General features: G+C 40.9%; 1 protein-coding gene across 3 annotated transcripts in view; it reads right to left on the reverse strand.

The window, feature by feature from the left end:
• Positions 1-359: 359 nt before the first annotated feature.
• Positions 360-21,430, reverse strand: part of PIK3AP1 (phosphoinositide-3-kinase adaptor protein 1) — a 47,020-nt gene continuing 25,949 nt past the window's right edge. For 2 of the 3 annotated variants that reach the window (XM_035330429.1, XM_035330427.1), the window contains exons 5-17: positions 21,106-21,248; positions 19,827-19,959; positions 18,894-19,090; positions 16,548-16,737; positions 10,218-10,313; positions 8,620-8,799; positions 7,719-7,781; positions 6,578-6,783; positions 4,917-4,989; positions 4,443-4,598; positions 2,721-2,791; positions 2,067-2,182; positions 360-982 (exon numbers count right to left, since the gene is read on the reverse strand). In XM_035330429.1, the coding sequence (XP_035186320.1) occupies positions 928-982; positions 2,067-2,182; positions 2,721-2,791; positions 4,443-4,598; positions 4,917-4,989; positions 6,578-6,783; positions 7,719-7,781; positions 8,620-8,799; positions 10,218-10,313; positions 16,548-16,737; positions 18,894-19,090; positions 19,827-19,959; positions 21,106-21,248 (1,679 nt within the window). In that variant the 3' untranslated portion in view covers positions 360-927. The remainder of the gene's footprint in view (positions 983-2,066; positions 2,183-2,720; positions 2,792-4,442; positions 4,599-4,916; positions 4,990-6,577; positions 6,784-7,718; positions 7,782-8,619; positions 8,800-10,217; positions 10,314-16,547; positions 16,738-18,893; positions 19,091-19,826; positions 19,960-21,105; positions 21,249-21,430) is intronic. The other variant, XM_035330428.1, reaches the window with a different exon arrangement.

The raw sequence follows: 21,430 nt of genomic DNA on the forward strand, positions 1-21,430 counted from the left end.
CAGGAGTATTTGTGAGGTGTGCACATCTATAACTGGAGAGCTGCTACATTATTCCAGGGCAGGAAGGGAAAGGTCTTCATAATGCTACAATGAACATGTGCAAGAGATACAGACCAAAGCAGTGCTGCCTCCTCCTTCCCCCTAATTTGAGAGGTCAGTCAGATGATTTCAAGGAACAAGAACCCCCACCGTGGTCTAAGTACAGCTGTTTTGACACAGCAAATCCCTTACCAGCTACCTTGGGAATTTTCACAGCAAATGTGTCACATGCTGCATCTTGTTAATGTCTGTTCTCTTCAGGGAGGGATAGGGAAAGGCATTTTCAAGAGTGTATGAAAAACACATTCTTAAATAAAAAATAACTTCTCATCCTCCTATGGTTTAATGAATACTGGAAGGAGATTCTAAATTTTCTGGAATTTCAGTGTGTCTCCACCCAAAATGTTACACCAAACAGCAGTGCATTCATCTGTTCCTGCTGTAATGAGTGTTCTTCAAACAAAGTCTTTAAAATGATTGTCTTTACTCTTTGAAACATGTTTTCCAGTAAAGCCCTTGTACGTTGTATCTAAGGCTTTGTTGACAATGTTCGTCAGGATTTAGTTTCTAAAAGGACAAGCTCTTTCTTGATCAAAAGGAAACTCCGTGTTGCTGCAGGGCTGCCAAGACACACAGCAGCGTTCACTTTTCCAACCATGACTTTTCCTTGAAGTCTCAAAGCACAAAAATTCTTCTAAATAAAAATGTTGTAGAAGGCCAAAAAGTCTCAATGAAAATCATGGGTAAAGTCACCAGAGCTTTAGAGAGGAAGAAAGGGGAGAAAACATTTGGGTCCCACTTATAAATAATTTAAAACAACCCCAAAAATATCTGTACAAATACACAGATACAAACAAAAAATCTCATATTCCACAGATGTTGAGAGATTCAGCGACCTCTTGGGGGCACAGGTGGAGGATAAAGGCCTTCAGAGCTTACAGGCCTATAAAAAGACAGAATACAAATGCATTAAAAAGGTATCAAGGAACAGGGTTCTGGAACAAGCTGCATGCAAGAACATCATATCTAATAATACTGTACAAACAAGAGTCATACAAGAAGAAAAGCAGGCTATCAGTGACTCAGCAATAGAAGTGATGGCAAGGTACTAGAGCCCTGTTGCTGACCAAGTTACTTCTGCTCCTACTTTGCAATAATTCTACCATTACTTGGAGGAGATGTCATAATGCTTGTTTGAAATAAAACTTTGATATTATGGTAGCCTTTTTTCCCTGAAGACTAGACAAAGCAATAGGAAAAGAGCAAAAGGTTCAAAATATAAATATATGTACTCAAACTAAATACAAAATCCAGCTGTATTCTTGAGAGAAGCCAAGCCAAAACACAGAACTTACTGTTCCACACATCATTAATCTCTATTTTAACAGTTGAAGCATTTTATTAACATCTACTCTTATATAAGCCTCTGGCTTCAGGACTTCATAGACTTGCAGTGGTTGGATTAAAGGAATATTTGCAAGTTACTAAAGTTTGTGGTGGCCTGACCAAATCAATGCAACACTTCCACCCCCTCCCCAACACTTTTATTAAACCAGTGAGGTTCTTTGGGGCCAATCGTACAGTATGCTTTGGAGAGCCCTGAAATTTAGAAAAATAAAAAGCCTCCTAAGGAATGACAAAAGGGAATTCCCCCTGGAAAACGTTTAGTATATTCTGAGAGGATCTTCTCAAGAGGATCCGGGACTCAACCTCTGGCACATACAGGATGCTACTTGAGCTCGGCCAGCCTTGCTATGGCACGCGGTGTGTGCCTCAGCAGTGCTGCCCACTGCTGGGGGTGTGAGAGCCACAGCTGTTGCATCGCAATAGGCAGGTTAGCACCAGGAAACCAATTTCACCGGGTATTACAGACGAGAAGGATCTTACTATTGCTTAGCAGTGTTTGTTTACACTTCATAGTCTGCCAGACCTTGTTGAGGGGACATTTGCTTCCTGCCTTAATTTCTACCCAGTGCTTCCATATTGGTTCTCTGAAAGCTTACGTTTGAGCTGCATTTTAGCTTTACCTGCTTGCACCTCGAGGAGGCACTCTAGGAGGCCTTTCAGGCAGTGGGAGGGGCAGCCTCTCTGCTTGGTGGGCAACCGGGCTGCGGCTTCTACTTGCTTCTGTGACTTCGTTGTCCTAAAATAAATAAATAAAAATAAAATTTTAAAGTACATCAGGATCCAAGTGATTCTGAAACACACTTCTTTGTCCCTAAAGCACACATATTCACATATTCCTCAGTGTCCAAGTTGGCACGTAGCTTCTGGACTGGACTACTTAGTATATGCAGATATAGGAACAATGCAACGGAGAATAAAGACACATGTTATTAGTAATGTGTCTGTGTGCTGTATTTTGTGAAGTAAGATAAACTAGGCCTGGCTACAGCTTGTGAGTCACCTTTGGTAGCAAAATTTCTGAGTGCTTGGCACTAATGGCATAGAGTGCAGTTCAGAAACATCTGAACTATGAGGACAGAAGCAGTAGAAGAGGATTTTTAGAATAGGTTATAGACCACCAGCAGAATTTGGTTTTTGTTAGCCTCACGACAGAATTGGCTACATTTAGCCATTTCTCCAAATGCACTGGCATTGCTGAGCCCATTTTCTTTCGTATAAAGACAAAGCCATGTATTTAAGAACAGCAGGTGTATATAGCCAAGATGAAAGCTTACCTCACTGTCCCCTTCCATCCCACTGCTGACACTCAGTATACTCCGAGTGCTGGAGCGGTTACTTGCGCTACCTAGGGTTAATAAGTGACAGAAAATGAGTTTATTAAATCCTGGTGATTTAACTGCAAATCACTAACTCAACTCCTCGTAACCTCATGCATACCTCTTACACACATTATTTAATGCTCATTTAGATTAAATTGTTTCCACTGATATTTTTCACATGTTCAGGGTCCAAATAACTGCATTTCTTTCAGCTTTGCTTTCTTTCTAGCAGATTTCTCCCCTGCTTTACTCCAGGCTTCTGGTAAATACTCAACCATAATCTAACTGAAAGGGTCCAATGCCAATATCATGTTGCAAGTCAGGTAAATATTTTCACAAGTGTTACACACTCAACTCCTATATGTTAATTTAAATTATCAGTCCCCACATCCCTTAACTTCATGGAGGTAGATGGCTAAGGGCACTGTCACACACGGATTTCTGGAATAACTGACTGCTTAAGAGGCTATCTTTCCCAATAGCTGTTCACCACCTCCTCTGGTAAGGATGTCTACTCACCACAGGAATATTTGTTAGTCTATTTCAGAGCTAAAACTGACATGTTTGATCAAACTACCCTCAGCAACCATTTACGCAAACCCATTTAACTTGCATATACTCAGAGTAGGGAATATTTCTGCAGTCAGTTGTGCTATCTCTGAAGGGGACAGCAGCTCACAAATATCTCTAACACTGCTATGGCTGGTTTCAGTCATAAAGTCATAAATACATAATGTTCCATAGGGTTTTACAATACTGAGACATTAATGATCAGAAACTTACTCACTGAAATGAAGGCTAGAGACTGTTTCTCATAATATACAGTCCTTCCCTATCCTTGCTGAGGTAACTGTCATTATCAGCTGGTCCAAACAGCATTTAGTGCACTAAATACTGTGTTAGAGTTTGTTCTCACAATCATACCATGGAAAACAGAGCCAAGCTGCACACTGAACTCTGCAGGGTCTTAACAATTCTCACACAGCCACTTATATGCAAGGCTCAGGTGCCTCTGGCACCTACTTCAAATGTATGCCAGCTATTTCTTGCCAAGAGCCATAAAGGTGAGTAACCTCACTGGGACTCAGTGTTCTGTTGAGAGGACCAAAATGATCTTAATGATTTCTGTGAAAATTGCTCAGTCTGAAGACACAGTGAGAATGCAAGGATTTAATTTGCACTGATTAAACTTAATAAAAAAACAAATATAATAAAAATGTCCAGAGCATCCAAGTCACTCAAGAGATCAGGTCCCAAAGCAACCATTGAAAAATGCAGTCCTTTATCTATAACAATTGAGGAAATGACGTGTAGAGACACGCAGGTTCCCAGCCTGCAATATGGCTACGCCCTTCAGGCCAGAACAGCACACTGCCTGTGGGAGTCACAGCAAGGGATCATACTTTTTTCTATGAAAGCAGCTGCCATCTACTTTTAAGACATGGAGATGGGGGATAAACTTTACTTGGGCAGGCTCAAGGGAACCTCTTGCCCAGCTTTCAGGTTTTCCTCCCATAGAAATGCAGACACAAGTGTGCCCAAACCTCTTGGTGAAACTGGAGTTGCTTTTACAGCTTTGGGAATAGTTGGTGTGTAGGGTTCAGGGTGGCAGCGTCAGCACTGGGACTCAGCAACAAACGCACTGACCCTGAGGGGTGACAATCAAGGTTTGCTTACTTGTTGTGCTGGATGTGCTTTCTGTTTTCCAGTCTCCTCGCTTTATCTCCTTTTTTGGTGGGAAAACATTTCTCCTAGGGGTGTATTCATATATGCCACATTCTGGTTTCCCCAGAGTGTTATGAGAATGTCGAATGGGTACTGTAATTTCCAAATCTGGAAGAGAAAATGAGAATGAACAGCTCAAAATTATCTATGTGAGTCTAGCCTCTGTGAGACAGCTTCACACCCCAAAACACACACAGTTGTGTAAGGGTGATCATAACTGTATATACACAAATCAAGATTCACTCCACAGATGTGGACATCCTTTTCTCAATCTGTAAAGCAGCTTCCTCATGTTTTATTCAACAGGCACATAAATGTGAGTATTAACATATCACATAATTACAATAGAGACATTTCTTCCCTAAGAACCTATTAATATTGGTGTCTGTTTCACTACCAGAGAATGTCAGAATCAGAGGCTGTTACCTGTACTTTTGCCTGATTTTTGCTTCTCCATTTGCCTCCTGGTTATGCTGTCTCGTAGCCGTTTCAGATTTTCCTAAAAATATCACAAAACATTCTTTTCAGACTTTGGATAAAGGAGGATGAACAGCTTTCTGAAAATACCGGTAACATATTTCAGCTAACTTCGCAACCAAGCTGCAACAAAGGCTGCTAGACCAGGCTGAAGTCCAAACCGTGTGAAACTATCTATTCCCTTCAGAAATCTGTATGTGCCTTTCAGAAGGCAATTTTTTTCAGATGTTTATTGTGTATGTTCAGGTCAAGTTCACAGACTCACTGGTAGTTGCAGATAAGCAGCATATTTGGTTTAGAACTCCCTCTGTTTTCTGTCTCTGCTGTTACACTGGCACAGAAACAGGTCACATATTCAATAACTGCACAGTCCTTCCTGTACTAATGAACAGGTAATAATGACTGTGGGGACAGAGGAGGCTGCTAAACATCAGAGCATGACAGACAATGAGGGAACTGAGGATGCTCCCCCACTGAAGCAACAGCGGATACCTGAAAATGTAGCTGGAAACAAAGTGTGGCAGAAAACTGCATCTTACAGTAAGGAAAGGTGGGGAGGTGGAAGGGAAGGGAGACAGCTTGTAAAACGTAAAAATGAAGAAGTCCTTGAATAGGTGGAGAAGCAGAAGGAACAATAGCTGCACCGCAAGGCAGGATCTGTAGCAGGCCTTGAAAGCTGCTCATGGGATAGGGCTCAGAGCACACAACTTCCTTTGCTACAGAGATTTACTAGAGCCTTCCTTGTTGAAGAAGGGATTTCCCATGACTGTTTCTATTTAGAGAGAACCCTTCCAGGTGAGAAGGATTAAAGGCTTGGCTTTATCCTAACAGCTACCAGAACAGTATCACATACTGTTTGGCATCGCATACTGACCGGCACTTTGAGTGCTGGAGCAGACTTTGCCACTGCATGAACAAAAGGCTCCAAAAGAAACAGGCAGTGCTTCTGAAGAGGAAGCTCCACACTAACGTGAGAATGGAAACTTTAAAATGAGACTTCTAGTTCCCACCAGTGATAACGTTGCTGCTGCCAACACAACAATGTCCTCATTCAGCTGAGCACCCAAACAGTGCACTTTCACCCATGACTTTTGCTTTGCCCAGCTGCAAAGAACAGGCAGTCCTGGAGGCTTTAGGAATGAAAGCCATCAAACACTCTGCCTTTTAAAGAACCTGAAGAAGCATCAGACTATTTACAAGACAGGAGTTTAATGACAATACATCATCTGGGACACAGTCTTCACTGAACTGAAAGCGACGCAAACTGACAACCTGAATGTTCATTCACAGAAGTCCCTGCCACCAGGTAGGTGCTAGGTGACAAGAAAGGTAATTTAGTCAACTTGATTTGGGCCTAACTGCTAGTATACAGATCTCCATGTTAGAAAGACTAAAAATATTACTGCAAGATAAACAGATCTGTAAAACAGCCATCTGCTTGCTGCTGCATAGGAACAGAGCCTCCGGAGTCAGGAGAGAACTCTACTGGCTGGGGGACTGCATTAGGAGCCTTCCTGCTCCAACCAGAAAAAAAGTGTACCCACACTGAACTGCTTTGGATACATACGTAAAGAGTGTTGTCTTTCTTAAACAGTGGAATAAGTCTGTACCTGCTGGAACCGAAATGATTCTGATCTCTTCTTCTGGTTCAGTTGCCACTCCTTAAAGTGAAGTACAGCTTCATCAACGTTGAGTATGCCCATTTTCACTTGTTCCTGTAACGTAATCAGCTGCCGTTGACCTGGGGTTTTCATTCCAGCAAATGGATCATATATACTTGATTGAGACAGGTCCCTTACAGGCCTGACTATTGTCTCTGAAAAGAGAACAACAGCAAAAATATCACTGAAATTGTGGCATCTGCCCTCTTCACTGAATACAAAGCAATTCAAGCAGCCTTGATATAGCAGAGATGCCAAAAAGTTAATACTAGAGACTGAATGTTTCCCTAATTAGAAGAGTATTTTGTCCATATGCCATCCTGCTATTTGTCAGGACTACAAAATCTGAGATGTAGCATTGTGTGCAAATACATCCTAGCAATAATCTCCATTCTTAAAAACCAGAAGTTAAGTGAACAGTACCAAAGGTCCTCCTTAAAGTACTCTGCTTCCTCACCTCAAAAGTCTCTCTTCTGCACCTTCTGCAATCCATAAAACAGTATTTCACCTTTGCAATTAGAAAGCTAGACTTCCTAGATAGCATGTAGCATAACTCCAGAAACAGTTGAAAACTCATCCTTGCAACTCATTTACAACATAAGGAGTATCCAGCTCAGGAGATAAAAGCACAGATGCAATTCCTAGCACTCTGATAATGCATAGGATAAGAAACTAAAGAATAAGGTCACCGTTTGGGAAGTGCAAAGATCAATGGGAAGCAGTTCAACACAGGTTAAATCTCAGGAAATACTGACCAACAGGCAGTGATTATATTCAGAAGAGGAATATCAACTTCACGAGGCAATGTGGATCAAAACATAAAAAAGGGACTTCAGTGATCATTAAAATCCTGACTGAGGATAAACTCTGAGACAACAGATATATATCATATGAGATAAAAGAGTACCCATCACACTCTGCAGATATAAAAAGTTTCCAATGTCACACAATGTCAGGTCATTCATATGGGACTATTATCCCCAGAGTCTTACAAAACAGCCTATTCTGTCACATATACATCTCACTTAAAGCTACCTCAGATTTGCTTTTGGATTATTTGAAAGATTTTCAGGATAAACCTCCAACTTACCTTTCTTCACCTTTCCTCTAGAGACATAGAGATTCTCGGGTCTTTGAGCTTTCTGTGCAAAAACTGTACAACAAACATTCGTTAAACACTGAATACATCTCAGGAAGACAGAAATAGTGTGAATGAATATGGGAAGCATATTATCATATTCAATTCTGCACCACATTACAGCTTCTGTTAAGTCCTATTGGACCCTATTAAGTCCATAGGAGAACAGGATAACGAGCTGCACGGTAAAACTCCCTTTCTATTGTCCTCAAAGAATATAGCTCAGCCATCTCTAAGAGAAATCTGGGAATACTTTTCCATAGTAAAGTAATAGGAGGAAGGAGGAGTCACTGAAATTACTTTCCCATACTTGACTGGAGTTCTTGTTAGCTAGATCGTGACATACGACCAAATTTTCACAAAGTGTCTAGGAAACTAAGAGGCAGTTCTCTTTAAATCCAATTAAACTTTATCTCAGAATGAGGTATTGTCCTACACAAATGCTCCAAATCAGTGATACTGTTACAGAACAGCAATTTCTCAACTTATTAACTTGATCATGTCCTTACAATATCAGAATCTTTCCTATTTAGTTGGATTTGTTTATAGTGACTGGAGGCAATGTGTTATCTTATTGCTTTCATTATGAACAATCACAGGCCAAGACCTCAGGATTTAAAAAACAACAAAACAAAACAAAAAAACATTTTCAGCATAGACAGAAAATGAAAAGCAGACCTGAAACTAGATCACAAAGGTGCTCTTAATGGCTCAGAAAGACTCCAGAGCCAAATAATCAAAGGGTCACAGAAGCCACAGGTGTTTTCTTGGTGTTTATTTGGCAACTGGAGCCTACGTCAGGGCCATTCTACAGTTGACTGTTCTACAGTTCAGGTCCTGGTACCCAACTCACTTTTGGAGATGTACAGCTCATTATCTGGCTGTGGAGAGCTGGATTCTGGTCTTGGAACAGGAACTGGAGGTCTGCTGGCCATTTCCTGTGGAAAAGTATCTTGTTCCACTGAATAATACAGGTCTTCACCACACCGCTGGTAAACTCCTTCCTCTGACTCTGGTACATCCATGCTACCACCTAAAACAGAATAGACTTTGTAAGCAAAACACCTGGTTGCTTCACTGAACACCAGATCCCTCCAGATGTACCACGTACCACATTCTTACCAAGCTGACTATTTCTTAGGCAAACATATACAGTTTTGCAGTGAATTAACGTGCCAAAGACCTTCAAAACAGGACTTGATAAAGTAAGTAATACCTAGTAGCATTTGTTTGCTACTAAGCCAATTTACTACTAAGCCAGTTTTTTTTTTTTAAAAAAAAAAAAAAAAAAGTAGAAAGTCTCATAAATGTTTTTAAGCACTAACACCAGTAGCTTTCTAAGTTCCAGTTAACTAACATGTCACAGTAGTTAACAAATCAAATAGAGCACTGGCTTCCAAAAGCTACCTGGGTCATCTATAGAGTACAACAGGGACTTCTTCTTTTGTTTGAAAAAAGCAATTGCTATCAGCTGACAGTGTATTTGATCTCAGAACAATGTCTCAGAAGGAGTTGGATGTACTTGTTTGCACTTAACAAGTCCCAGCTACCATTATACCACCTCATCGTCTTCATTCTATTCTCACTTCTAAATTCACTGCAAATTCATCACATGCTGCCATATCTAATTTAACAGTTAGTTTTCCCTCTGTCTCTATGTTGGCAAATGACCGACTCAAGATCATAGAAAGAATTAAGAGCCCCTGGACTAACTGCCTCCTCTGTTATCAAGTCAGAAATAAATAACCATTGGACTTAGTGTCCATCAGTGGTGCTGGTACACCTAGCTGAGTCAATGCAAAGGAACTGACAGAGCACCAGTATCAGCATGGGAAACAGAACAAGATGTTAAAGGACAGATTTAAACTTGCTCTGAGTCCAGCTGGGTCACCCATGAGAAGCGAGTCTGCATCCTATGGAACCTGGTGACTCAGGAAAAGGTGTGGATGACCCAATCATGCACAGTGGGAATAGCCCAAAGCAGGTCTGGGAGCCGAAAGTACTTTTCCTCTTTTCAGGCTGCTGTCTTCAGTAGATGGGCTCATGAATAAAGCACCTGCATTAAAATTAATCCCTAGCTTGTGCTGCTCTACCTTATACTTTGCCCCTGTTCACAAAGGGAACCTGCACCAGCATCAGGACACCAGAATGAATTCCCATCACAAAGATAGGTACAAAGACAGCCATTCCTGAATAGATATCAGCCATGTTTGCACCTGTAGGTAAGCAAAGACTGGAACGGGAAGTCTCTCTCATTCCTTGTTAAGAAATTCACCACATTTGTGAAGTCATGTCACAAGCTTCACAGGCTGCTTTTACTGTTGCATCTCATTTGTACCCGCTAAAGCAAGGCTGTCCATGTCATATGGTGAGGACTAGCTCCTATGCTTAACAGATCAAGGAGAAACTTCAAGCTCAACCATGCTGTTCTCCTCTCCAAATAGGTCTCACCTTCTAAAAACTTGCGGAGCATCGAGTCTTTTGTATTTAGAGAAATTTCATCTCTGGCAGTTGGAGTGTCTGGCTTGGACTGAAGCATCTCTACATCTGAAAAAAAAAAAAAAAAAAAAAAACACAGAAAGGTGAATTTGTTGATTATGCCCTTAAACACGTGGAACAATATAATATAAAATGGCATATTTTTGACTGAATTTTCATTTTATGGTGAAAATCAAAGACTAAATCAGACACCTGACAAGAAAGTTACCTCAGAAAAGGCTCAGAAGTTGCTATCCTCAGTTCACCCTGCACAAATCTTTGCTAGCTGCCTGACACTTATGCTTGAGGAAGATAGATGTGACTAACATTGCTTGCTGAGAACTTCTGACAAGGCTCCAAGCAGACGCTCCTGGTAGGCCAAAATTGGTGAAAACTTCATGACTTTCCAAAACCAGACATTATGGGCCATCTGTCCATAGCACACAAGATACCTTTTGTTTCGTTACTCAATAAAAGTCAAAACAGCTGATGAGTTAACCAGCTGGACTGGAAGGTATTTAGAGGGTCAAGTGATAAATTAGTATTGAGAAAGGAGTGACAGCAAACAATAAGATACTTTGTGAGGTCTTCATTTTGCAATGAAGGTTTCTGATTTTTTTTTTTTTAAAGATCAACTTAACTGCAACTCTAAAACTAATCCTGAAACCCTATGATGATAAAAAGTTAGGTTCACATGTTCATAATTATATTAAAAACAAGAGTGATATAAAAGAATTGTTGAGGCATATTGCAAAATATCTATTACCATATAAATTGGATAGTTTGGATTAACTGAGAATAGAAAATAGCACTCTGGATTACATTATAATTCCTGTAAAGATGAGGAGACTAGTAAAAGCTAACAATATGCTACCAAGATTTTGCTTTCTTAGAATGTTTTGGTTTTCATTTTTTGTTTGTGGGTTTCTTGTTTTCGTTTGGTTGTTTTTTTTTTTTTTTTTTTTTTTTTTATTGTTTGGTTTTCCTATTAAAGAATCATTGTCAAAGGACCCAGTTATGGCTACATGAATATGCCCAGCCTAGCTTTAACCTCGCAGGTTTACCTTCCGTACAGTCACAGCAATACTGCATGCTGTGCGAATTAACCACATCAGCAGTGTCTCAGAGCTCTGCAGTTCATGCCAAGTTTCACGCTGCTGAAGTTAATCTGCTCACCACCAACCTAATTTAAAGTTCACTTAATATTGCTATGCTACACAAGCCCAGATTTGGCCTTTGAGCATGGTAAAGAATCAGCATTACAAACCCGTATTTTTCCTATAATTTTTCTACCTTGCAGCCAAACGTGATTATTATTTTTAACATAGCTTTCAGAAACAAACCTGGAGCAAGTATAGGCCCTGAGCAAAGCCAATACTTGATGGATTTGGGGGCAGAACAGAATCTGACAGGTGTGCAAAGTTCCTTTGATTCTTTATGGAATGAGCACTATCCTCCCAGTTTTGGCTGTGCTCAACATAATTACTAAACCAGCAGAGCAACAGGATACTGCAGGTTTTAATATTAAATTTTTATTTAATATTAAATACAGTAAAATTTATGAACCAGTTAGTTTCACTTAATAGATATGATTGCCACCTTTAGACTCTCTGGCACATGGGGCTGTCTTGCATACAGATAAGCTCTAACATCTCACTTGTGTACCAAAAATGAAAAGAAATTCTGAATTTCTCCAATGACACCTTCTGTTCCACTTGCTGCAAATCCAGGACAGTGGGACAGAAGCAACAAGAAGGCACACACAAAATCTGGGTATCGCAGCCAGGAAAGATCCCCAGATCTTCCTGAGGCTATTGGGTAATGCTGTTCTGAAGGGCTAGTGGGAAGAGAGGTAAGGTGGGAGTTCCTAGATGTCAGTCTTCAGAATTTAGTAACTAAAATATATTTTTTCAAAAAGAGTTTTAGTTTCCCTTTGCTGGGCTTAAGACTTCAGAAGGCAGCTCAACCACTGTGCAGCGAGACATACAGAAGACACGTTATGACCTACTGACCCTTCACTAGAGCTAAAATAGGCATATATGGGCACCCTTTAGAAAGCAATCGTATCCTTTCCCCCTTTAAACATTTGTAAACAATAGAAGTTAAGTATTCCTGAACATGAAGAAAGCTACCTCTCTAGAGAGAACAGTCCTTTATTAACTAAGACAAAGGCTTCAACATGTTAGTATAAATCACACCCCAGATGTTTTTAAGTTATATTTTTCTGCTTGATTCCCACAGTTCATTCAAGGAATATTAGGTTGCTGTTTCTGGCATTAAGTGAAGAAAAAATGAAAGTCAGTGAGGAGAGTGTTAAAAACCTGGTCTCAAGAGAATAAAAATAATGGGGGAAGGAGTAGAATAAGGGCATCACAGCTACTGTATGCTTTTTAGGATTTGGAGATCTGCAAATTACAGGACAATAGATTTTATTCAGTTGAAACTCCCAAGGATAAAGGATGGAATTCACACTCTAGATCTGAATGTCGACACAGTTCATAGATATGGAAACAGCGTTAGGAGTTGGGGTTTGTTTCCACCAGCCCTTTGCCACTGCTAGTGACTGATCTTGGATAGAGGAAATACAACCAGTTTCCACAGATAAAATGTCACAGCAGACTTCAGCCTTACAGTTGGAAAGTCAGCTTGGAAGGTAAGGCGGCACATGAGAGATACTAGAGAAGGTTATAAGGGGTGCTAACACTCCATACTCTTGAGGATTCCTTTTGTTAAAACTAATCAGGCACTTCAGACACTTCTGAACACACACGCAGAAACCTGGCAGTTTAATTTTCACATAAATCAAACAGGTTTTCAGCATTTTCAAGAGCCCTTACTCCCAGCACCCCACCCCTACACTGAGCTCTAGCATAGTCAAAAATACTGTTTTATAAAATTCAGGAGGTGCTGGTGAGGGGAAAGAAGAAAAAGCAAAGCTCTTCATCTAATGCTGTAGTTTGTACTACCAGATCAATAGGATGGAGATAACCTCCCTTTCTTGCCATTCAACTGCTGTTTGTTACAGTGTGTGAGTGATCCACCTAAATATTTGCCTGCCACCTGCACCAACCTAGAACAAATTCCACTCGTACTCAAGAAAATTGTTTGACATTACAGGTATTTGAAAAGGTAATAAAAGGGAAGTGTTCTTCTGAAGCAGGAATGATTACAGTTGGTAATAAGAAATTAAATAAGACAATTCAATCTCACCAAAAAAAAAAAAAAAAAAAAAGGTAGGTAATAACAGAAACTAGTAAGTTTCCAGTGATTTAGTTAGGAGTACTTTATGATTTACAGTGCTCAGGGAATTAAGACCTAACTTGCAAAGAACACTCCTCTCCAGCAGAAGGGCAGGCAGTATATTACTATAGATGAAGAAAATCTTTTCAATTTTTTAACCCCATTATTTATCTCAAAGCTTACAGGGACAATTAGCAACTCAAAACAGCTGTGTGCAGCTCTCATGCAGCATGAGTTTAAGCAAAGTTAGCACTTGTACAGCTTCTGCACTGTCTCTGTTTCCCCAGGACCAAAAGCAGATAGGAAAAAAATGCATTAAAAAAAGTGGGATGAAGAATACAAGAACTGGCAGAACACTCCAGCATCTAAATATTTGCTGCTACTTTTAACTCATTACAACGGCTCCAGCCCTGCATTACCTTGTTTTCAAATCAGTTTCTGCTAGGCTAATTGACTCAGTGGTACCAACCTTCCTTTGATCAGTCCCCAAAAAGCTGGTGGAAGCACATTCTGATCACAATAAATGGGCATGCTGCCACAGTATGTCTACATTTAAAAAAAAAAAAAACACGTATTGTCCTCTAGACCACAACTGTAAGTACTTACACAAGGGCTATTTTGACCTGCAGAAAGTACCTCAGTAAGACCTGTTTACTATTTCCTACTAAGCTTTTTGTCCTCAGAAAACAATACAAAAGACTGAAGTTTTTATTTGTGATGTCAGTCCTAAGCCAGCCAGCACTCCCACTAATTTCAGTGGGAGTTTACCTCTGTGCTGGTATTCTAAATAATGTTGAAACTCCTTCAGTTTGAGAGAACAAGACCAGCTGTGGAACATTGCGCCAGTTTAACCTTTACCTATTATGAAACAGGCACCTGTTATGGCATTTTAAGCACTGTTCATACAAGCTGTAAATATTCATCAGGCAAAGACTAACAGACAACATAAGAAATACAGATATTTTCTGTAAAAGACTCCTGAGTGGAAGGTGACAAAGAAGTGTGCACAAGAGCAATTAGTCGGGAGATCTCCAGAAAAAGCAGGGAACACTCGCTGCCCTTGCTAAGGTGTTACAAATAAGCACATCTATCCAACATTATAAAACAGACTTATCCAGCCATGCTTTTTAGTACAGAAATCATAAATATCTACTTCAGAGTCAAGCTTGGGTTTGTACCTCTCCAGTCCTACTAGCCCTGCAGAACCCGCAGCATGTGTACACACCAGGAAAAGTTTCTGGTGCTGACCCTAAAGACCTCTACCACACTACTGATGTAGCTGCTCTTGCAGAATTGTCCCCAAAAGGGCAGTGGCCTGCTGGGCTTTCACTACTAAGGAAGCCTAAGAAAAGCAGCCTGACTTAGGCTTTGAATGCACAACTTTCCCATCTGAGGGCTGCCAATTCATTAGCTCTCCGTTTCCATGCCTGTCAGCCAAGCAGGTTGTTTTCTGTATTCCATCAGCAGCCAAGTTCCTTCCTAAGATCTGCCAGAGTAAGTGGGAGCAGGAAAACCTGTATACTTAAACCATTAAACTTAGTGTAGTTTGACAGAAACAGGCAAGAATGCACATATGTAAGCAATTCAGGTGGCACACAGAAAGGTGGTGATCCTCAGCAGGGAAGAAGCAAGGGTCATAAAATAATTAGCTCTTCCACCAACAGTCTACAGAATTGGCAAATAGCTTTCTTAACAGCAAGCAATTCTGATCTAAATCTGAACCAATATGAGGATATTTCAGAGAGGCTTTTCAGAGTCCAGTTGAAAAGTGGTAAATTACAGAGAGTTTGACTTGCATTCATGGAAGAGAGGAATATCCCCCTGCACAGTGTCTGGGATTTCTAGATGTTTGAGGAGTGGAAGACAACAAGTTGGTCTCAGTGGTTTTAAGCATGTTTTTCCTTCTCTGCAGAATTATTCTATCAACCCCATTCAGAGATGCACTGACTTTAGCAGGCAGAGCTCCTGAATACCTAGAAACTCCCACCCCCTTGCTGTGGACAACAGCCCCTTTGTTCCATAGGAGTACAACTGCCCTTACTGCTTACTCTCCACCTGAAGGCACAATAATCCTGGTTTTGACAGCAACTCAACTAACCCCACAGTAGCCAGACAAAATTTAGCAGAGAGGTATATATGATTTCAGGCAGAGAACCGAGAGTTTTCTGGACTCCATCACCCATAAAAATGTGTTTTATAGCATTGTTTAATCTAAAAGAGAAGAAAAACAACCCAGGACAGATACAGTCTACAAGCAAAAGTATTTCAGCAGGAAAAGCTTTTCTCCTAAGGCAATATACTTAAAGCTGCAGAAACACTGGAAGTCCTTATGTAGGTACTTAGACTATAATAAACTACACTTTCTGCTTATCATGGGAAACATAAAATGTACCAGCGGGATGAAGCAAGACCAAGCAGGAAGATAAGAACAGCAAATTTACAATTGCTTAGCGTAAGTACTTAACTTTATATTTGCAATCAGCCTCACTGAATGTTAATAGTCAAAAAGTTCAACATTGCTATATTTACCAGAATTAGCTCTACGTTTTCATCAGTAAAGAAGGTGGATTAGGATCATGATTTTTCAATTTCTATCTTTTTGGAACACATTTCTAGATATTCACTTTCTTTTATTCCTAAGCTGCTGAGGTAGAAGCTCAACTCATGTTTGAAATCTTTCAGTATTTCACAGTTGTAAGTAAAATTACATCTTGCACAGTTGTCTTCCACTCAGTCAGCGTCTCTGCATCCCTGGATCTCAGGAGGGAGAACCAAGAAACAAAAGAAACTTTCTCTTCCAAACGCTACATCACTTGCTCAGGATTCAGTCTTCAAAACTCTGAGGAAAGGGCTCTTGACCATGTACCCTGGCAATCGCAGAAATCCTTAGGGCAATTTTATCAGCCAGCCAATGTCAAAACCAGAGCATAGGTTCCTTATGGTGACATCAGAAAAGCTATAACCAGCCCTCACTCTGAAACTCAACCAGGGCACTATTGTTGTATAAGAGAGACAGAGCAGCTGAGGCTTCTAAGCCCAGAATATCGCAGTGATTATACATACAAAGGTCTTCCGGGGCACCCGGGACAAATCCAGCCATGGATTCATAAAGCTCTTCATCGGAGCCAGGATTCAAGGAACATTTCATTAACAGGTCAGTGGAAAGGTGAGCCATGGACTCATAAACAGACTCATCCTCTTCGCCTTGCATCAACTCTTCCTTAATGTGACTCTTCAGCATATCTGCTGTTTCCTGGAGAGAAAGGAGTCCAAGAATAACAACAAAATAAGCTCATTTAAAAAAAGAATCTGGAGAATCAATGCAAAGCAAACCATCTTTCTCCCACCACTGATGGAAAAAATACATCCAAGAGCAGCCCATTCCCAAAGACTAAGGCTTCTCAAAGGAATTTAATCTCCATTACAGCTGTTTGGGGCCAGCCTTCAGGATCTATGCTGTAACACTAGGCAACAAAGGTGAAACGAGGAGGTGCTGAAACATTCAGAATAGCCAGAATTGTCTTTATGTCCCTCAGTTTCATTTTCTACCTGATGTCTTCAAGCTCCTGGAACATAGCAAAGTTCATTCTAAAATTACAACGGTTTGTCAAAGGCTATTTTGGTGTAAGCGTAGCTTACATGACCATAAGGGGGAAAACTTGCCGCATGTGGAGTGCTTTCAAGAAAGCAAAGTTTTAGCTTCACTGTAGATTCAGTTTCAATTTCTTGGCGCTAGCAGCAGCACGTAACACACAGAGTGGGAGTCCACAGACCACCTTTTTTGGTGAGACTAACAGGAAATGTCACAGCAGGCAGCTGCTTGTGCAATATGGGCAACTTTCGATTCACAGGACAGCAGAACCCTCTCATACATTTGCCACATGAGGTGAGAAAAGAGAAGGTGTGGAGGGCAGTGCTGATCTTTACCAAACACCACAAGAGAGCAAAATGAAAAACTTCATCCCAGCTTCCTTACCAAGCTCCTACTTTGTCACAAGCTCAGACATCTTAACTGGTTGCAATACTACAAGACATTCTTCTATCCACAGCCATCACCTCACTGGCCTTCATCCACAGGACATGTGTCAAAACTGTCTACACATGCTTCTGTTCGCAGCCAAAATGGGTCAGTAGCTCATGCAATGCTTTAGGGAGGTGAAGAGGAACTTTTGCCAGACATAAAATGAGATGAGTAAAGGGGGTTACTAGGATTTTCAGATGTCCATATTAGTACTACTCCTAAACGCACAGTGCTCCTAGTCACTACCCTGCTGTGGACACACTGGTGCAGATTATTTCTGTGCTGTGGTGCTAAATTGCACAGATAGTTTGATGGCTAGTAAGCAGGACCTACTCTTAACATAGCTCTGTCACTGTGCTGGTAAAGAAAACATGGGAGGAACACAGCACAGCAATAAAGTTGAAAGGACTTCCTGAGCATCTCTCTTACCCCAATGCAAAGATTTTAATCGTGGTTTACAGTTTCTGCAGCCTTCCTGATCTCAGGACAGGATATGACCTTTATTTAGCTCTGATATATAACCCTAAATTTATCTTCTTATCAAGAAGTGAGTCTCTAGTCTAAGAACTACCCATGCTGCCTAAATAGGGCTTAAGTACTGCTGTAATAGACCGGCATACTCAAATCCCACCATTCAGGCAACTTCTAGGGACAATTACATACACCATTTCAACAAAAAGCAAAGGCAGATAAAATCTACTCAATAATTTGGGGTTCTGGACAACCTGATCTAGTGGGTGGCATCCCTGCCTATGGTGGGGAGGGGACGGGATGTCCACATCATAATGTGGAAGGAGTCAGGGTGCTGTTTTCTGGGGATGGCTCAAAGGAGAACCGAATTGTGAATTGGGCTTGCACAGCTAGAACAAGTGGAGAATGGACAGATATCCCAACACAGGAAAAAATGCATTTCATGTAGAACAAAGATCAGCTGTGAATGAGCTAATAATCAGGCTGTACTATGACTATGTACTATGTACCTCAGACTGCACCTTCCCAAACATATTCAGTTCCCATATTACCCCCTAAAGTAAGTGGGATGAAGGGGCTGTAGTTTTTTCTGAGACCAGAGATTAGAAGAATACATCAGGCACCATGTGGCTGCAGAAACATCATTAGATGGTTGAACAATAAGGAAACCCAGCATGGCAGGCTCTGCTTCCATCTTACTTGTTCTGTTGAAAAGCTCTAAGAACTTTCCTGGCTCCAGAGATGAAATCAACCTTCCCACATGGAAGCTTTCATGGTAGTTGGACATCTACCATGTACTCCCTACCACACCATTTTGTACCTCAGCGCTCCTGGTCCCACAGCCCTTTCAGTGCTGAGCTTGGTGCCACTGCCCAAACCTGCTGAAAGAACAAAGAAGGACTGCTGTTTCCTCTTACCACATATTCATCAATGAATTGTCGGAGGTCCTTAAAGCCATGTTTTTCTGCTATTGTGTTTGGATAGTGGCCATACTTGTTGGCCACACTATATGCCTGCAGTGCTCCAGGGCATGTCAGCAGCAAAGCAGTGAGGTTTTTCAGCCCATATCTTGCAGAAAAGTGAAGCAGCGTTGGCAACTCCTCATCCCTCTGATCTGTGAGAAGAGAAGTCTGTTAGAATTTAAACTTCTTTCTAGCAGCAACAGAGATAGCAGATGAGAAACAGACTTCCTAGCAAACACACCAACCAAAGCAGGTTTGAAAGCCCTGAGAAGTACACACACCATTTCAAAACGGAGCTAGCTCTGCACAAGTAAACTCCCTGAGGTATCTAGCACATCTCCACATTTGATTCCTATGGTCTTTTTTGGGGAATCTGGCACTGTACTAGCCACATGTATGTAGGATCACACGTACAGAAGGACCTCTTAAATCATCATTCCAGTAAGTTCCAGCTGCTGTAAGGAACCAAACCATGGTATCACACCGATCCAACTGCCAAGCGCCCACTGTGCACCTCAGAACAGACTCATGGGGTAGGGGGGCAAAAGACTGTGCTGGGGAAAAATACCACATGGAACTGGGAGAACAGGTGAGAAAATAAGGCAAACATTTCTGGGGGCATCATCTTTTCACTTTGTGGTTGAAGCTGTCTACATAGCTATATCTGCCACACTACAATAAAGTGAGACAGAAATGTACAAAAAAAGGGACACACAACCAAACTATGATCTCCCTTCTATAGACATCATCTGAAATTTAGCTTCCTGGCTGAGATTCAAAACTTGAGACAGCCTGTGCAGGTACCAAACACTGCAGTATTAAGGTGCTCCAAGGAAAAACTACTGATACAGATGAAGTTCCAAAAGAAAAAATAATATTTCAACTTGCTTGTCATCATATCGTTTTCCTCCAGCTGGTTGATTCCAAATAGGTGTAAGCCACTGGCAGGAATGTTCTTCTTCAGTGACTCTGTCAACAATTTGTCCAGTGCTTCTATGCTGTATGGCACAATTTTAAAGGCCTAGAAATAGATGGGAAGTGATTTTGCTTGGTTAAGTCTAGAGAGTCATTTAAGATGAGACTTAGAGGATGATGTATTAAGTTTTATTTATTTAGAATATATCAGGAAATAGTATGCATAGACACTGAGGGTGGCAATGTTGAGATCAAACAAGGAACATGAAGAACTCCTTGGTCCAGAAACAAAGTATGATTAATCTAAACAGATAATAACTACAAACTCCACAACAAGACAGAGTGCAAGGTGAAAGTCACTCCTGTAACTGGAAGCACAGAAGACTTACTTCCTACTTCCTTGACAGGCATAATCTCACTTTTGAAGCTGCTCCAGTGAAGTGTCACTCATGCTCTAAGTATGAATAGGTCAATTTTGAATTGCCCTGGTGTACATCCTGGCTTTTGGATTGGTGCTTAGCCAAAGACTGTGAAGCACGCCTGTACCCCAAGAAGGAGCACAGCCCAGTACTCGCTGCTCCTTAACTTGAATTAAAAAGGAAGTGAAAAACGGTCTCCTCTGCTCCAGGAATGCTGATGATTAACAGTGCTCTCCATAGGCTTCTGCTACACAGCTCATCAGGGATATGGAGTCAGGAAGCACAGACAACAGATCTGGAGAACTTGCTCGCGCAAGCTTTACCTCTGTAACGGGGTTCAGGTACCCTAACTGGGCAAAATACAATACGAGAATTGAGGACTGGCTTTAAAGAAATAAAACTATTTGCTTATTCTTAGCATTTATTTTAACCTTCTTCAGTCAGCTCGTTTGAATCTTTGTTACATTTTCACATCTTTTCCAAAAATCCTTTGGTACAAATTTCCAAACATTTTATGTGGTACTTTCTACTGTATCAGGTTCTGTCACCCTAATCTTTTCAAATCAAGGTCTAAACATGGATGTTGGCTGATAGTATTTTCTTTGTTAGTTGAATAGCCTGAATTGCCTTAGCTAACTATTTGCTCCAGATACGGGAAAAGTACCTGTGCTTTTGATCTAAGGGGAGTTCTAGGTACCTTCTCATAGGCCTAACAACTTTGCATTTCTGCATTTCAGAAAAGCAAGAGTGGTTGCCACAAGGTAGCTCATGTCCTCCTATCTACTCTTTGAGAAGAGATGGTTTCCAAAGCAGCTGTTTGCTAGAGTTGTTACCTGGCACATGAACTGTACAGGGTTGGCTGCATTTGCCAGCAAACTGCTGATTTCCTCCATGTCGGTATGATAGGTGATGCTCGTTTCTCCCACCATCAAGTCCCCTGAATATATCTTTAGAGGCACTGTCCCCGAGGTTAAATCTTTGAAAGAAAAGAGAAGAAATCACCTTTAAGAACAAACGATGGGAACAAGCCTTCATCAAATGCTCCAAGTATGGGAGGAATTTGGAGATACTATCAACTGGATACCAAAATAGTTTCTGTTGTATAGAGATCATAAAAAGTCACAAAAAAAAAAAAAGAAAGGTGATGATATTGGTCTG

The sequence above is a fragment of the Oxyura jamaicensis genome, chromosome 6 (genome assembly GCF_011077185.1).
Source record: "Oxyura jamaicensis isolate SHBP4307 breed ruddy duck chromosome 6, BPBGC_Ojam_1.0, whole genome shotgun sequence".
Classification (NCBI taxonomy): Eukaryota; Metazoa; Chordata; class Aves; order Anseriformes; family Anatidae; genus Oxyura; species Oxyura jamaicensis.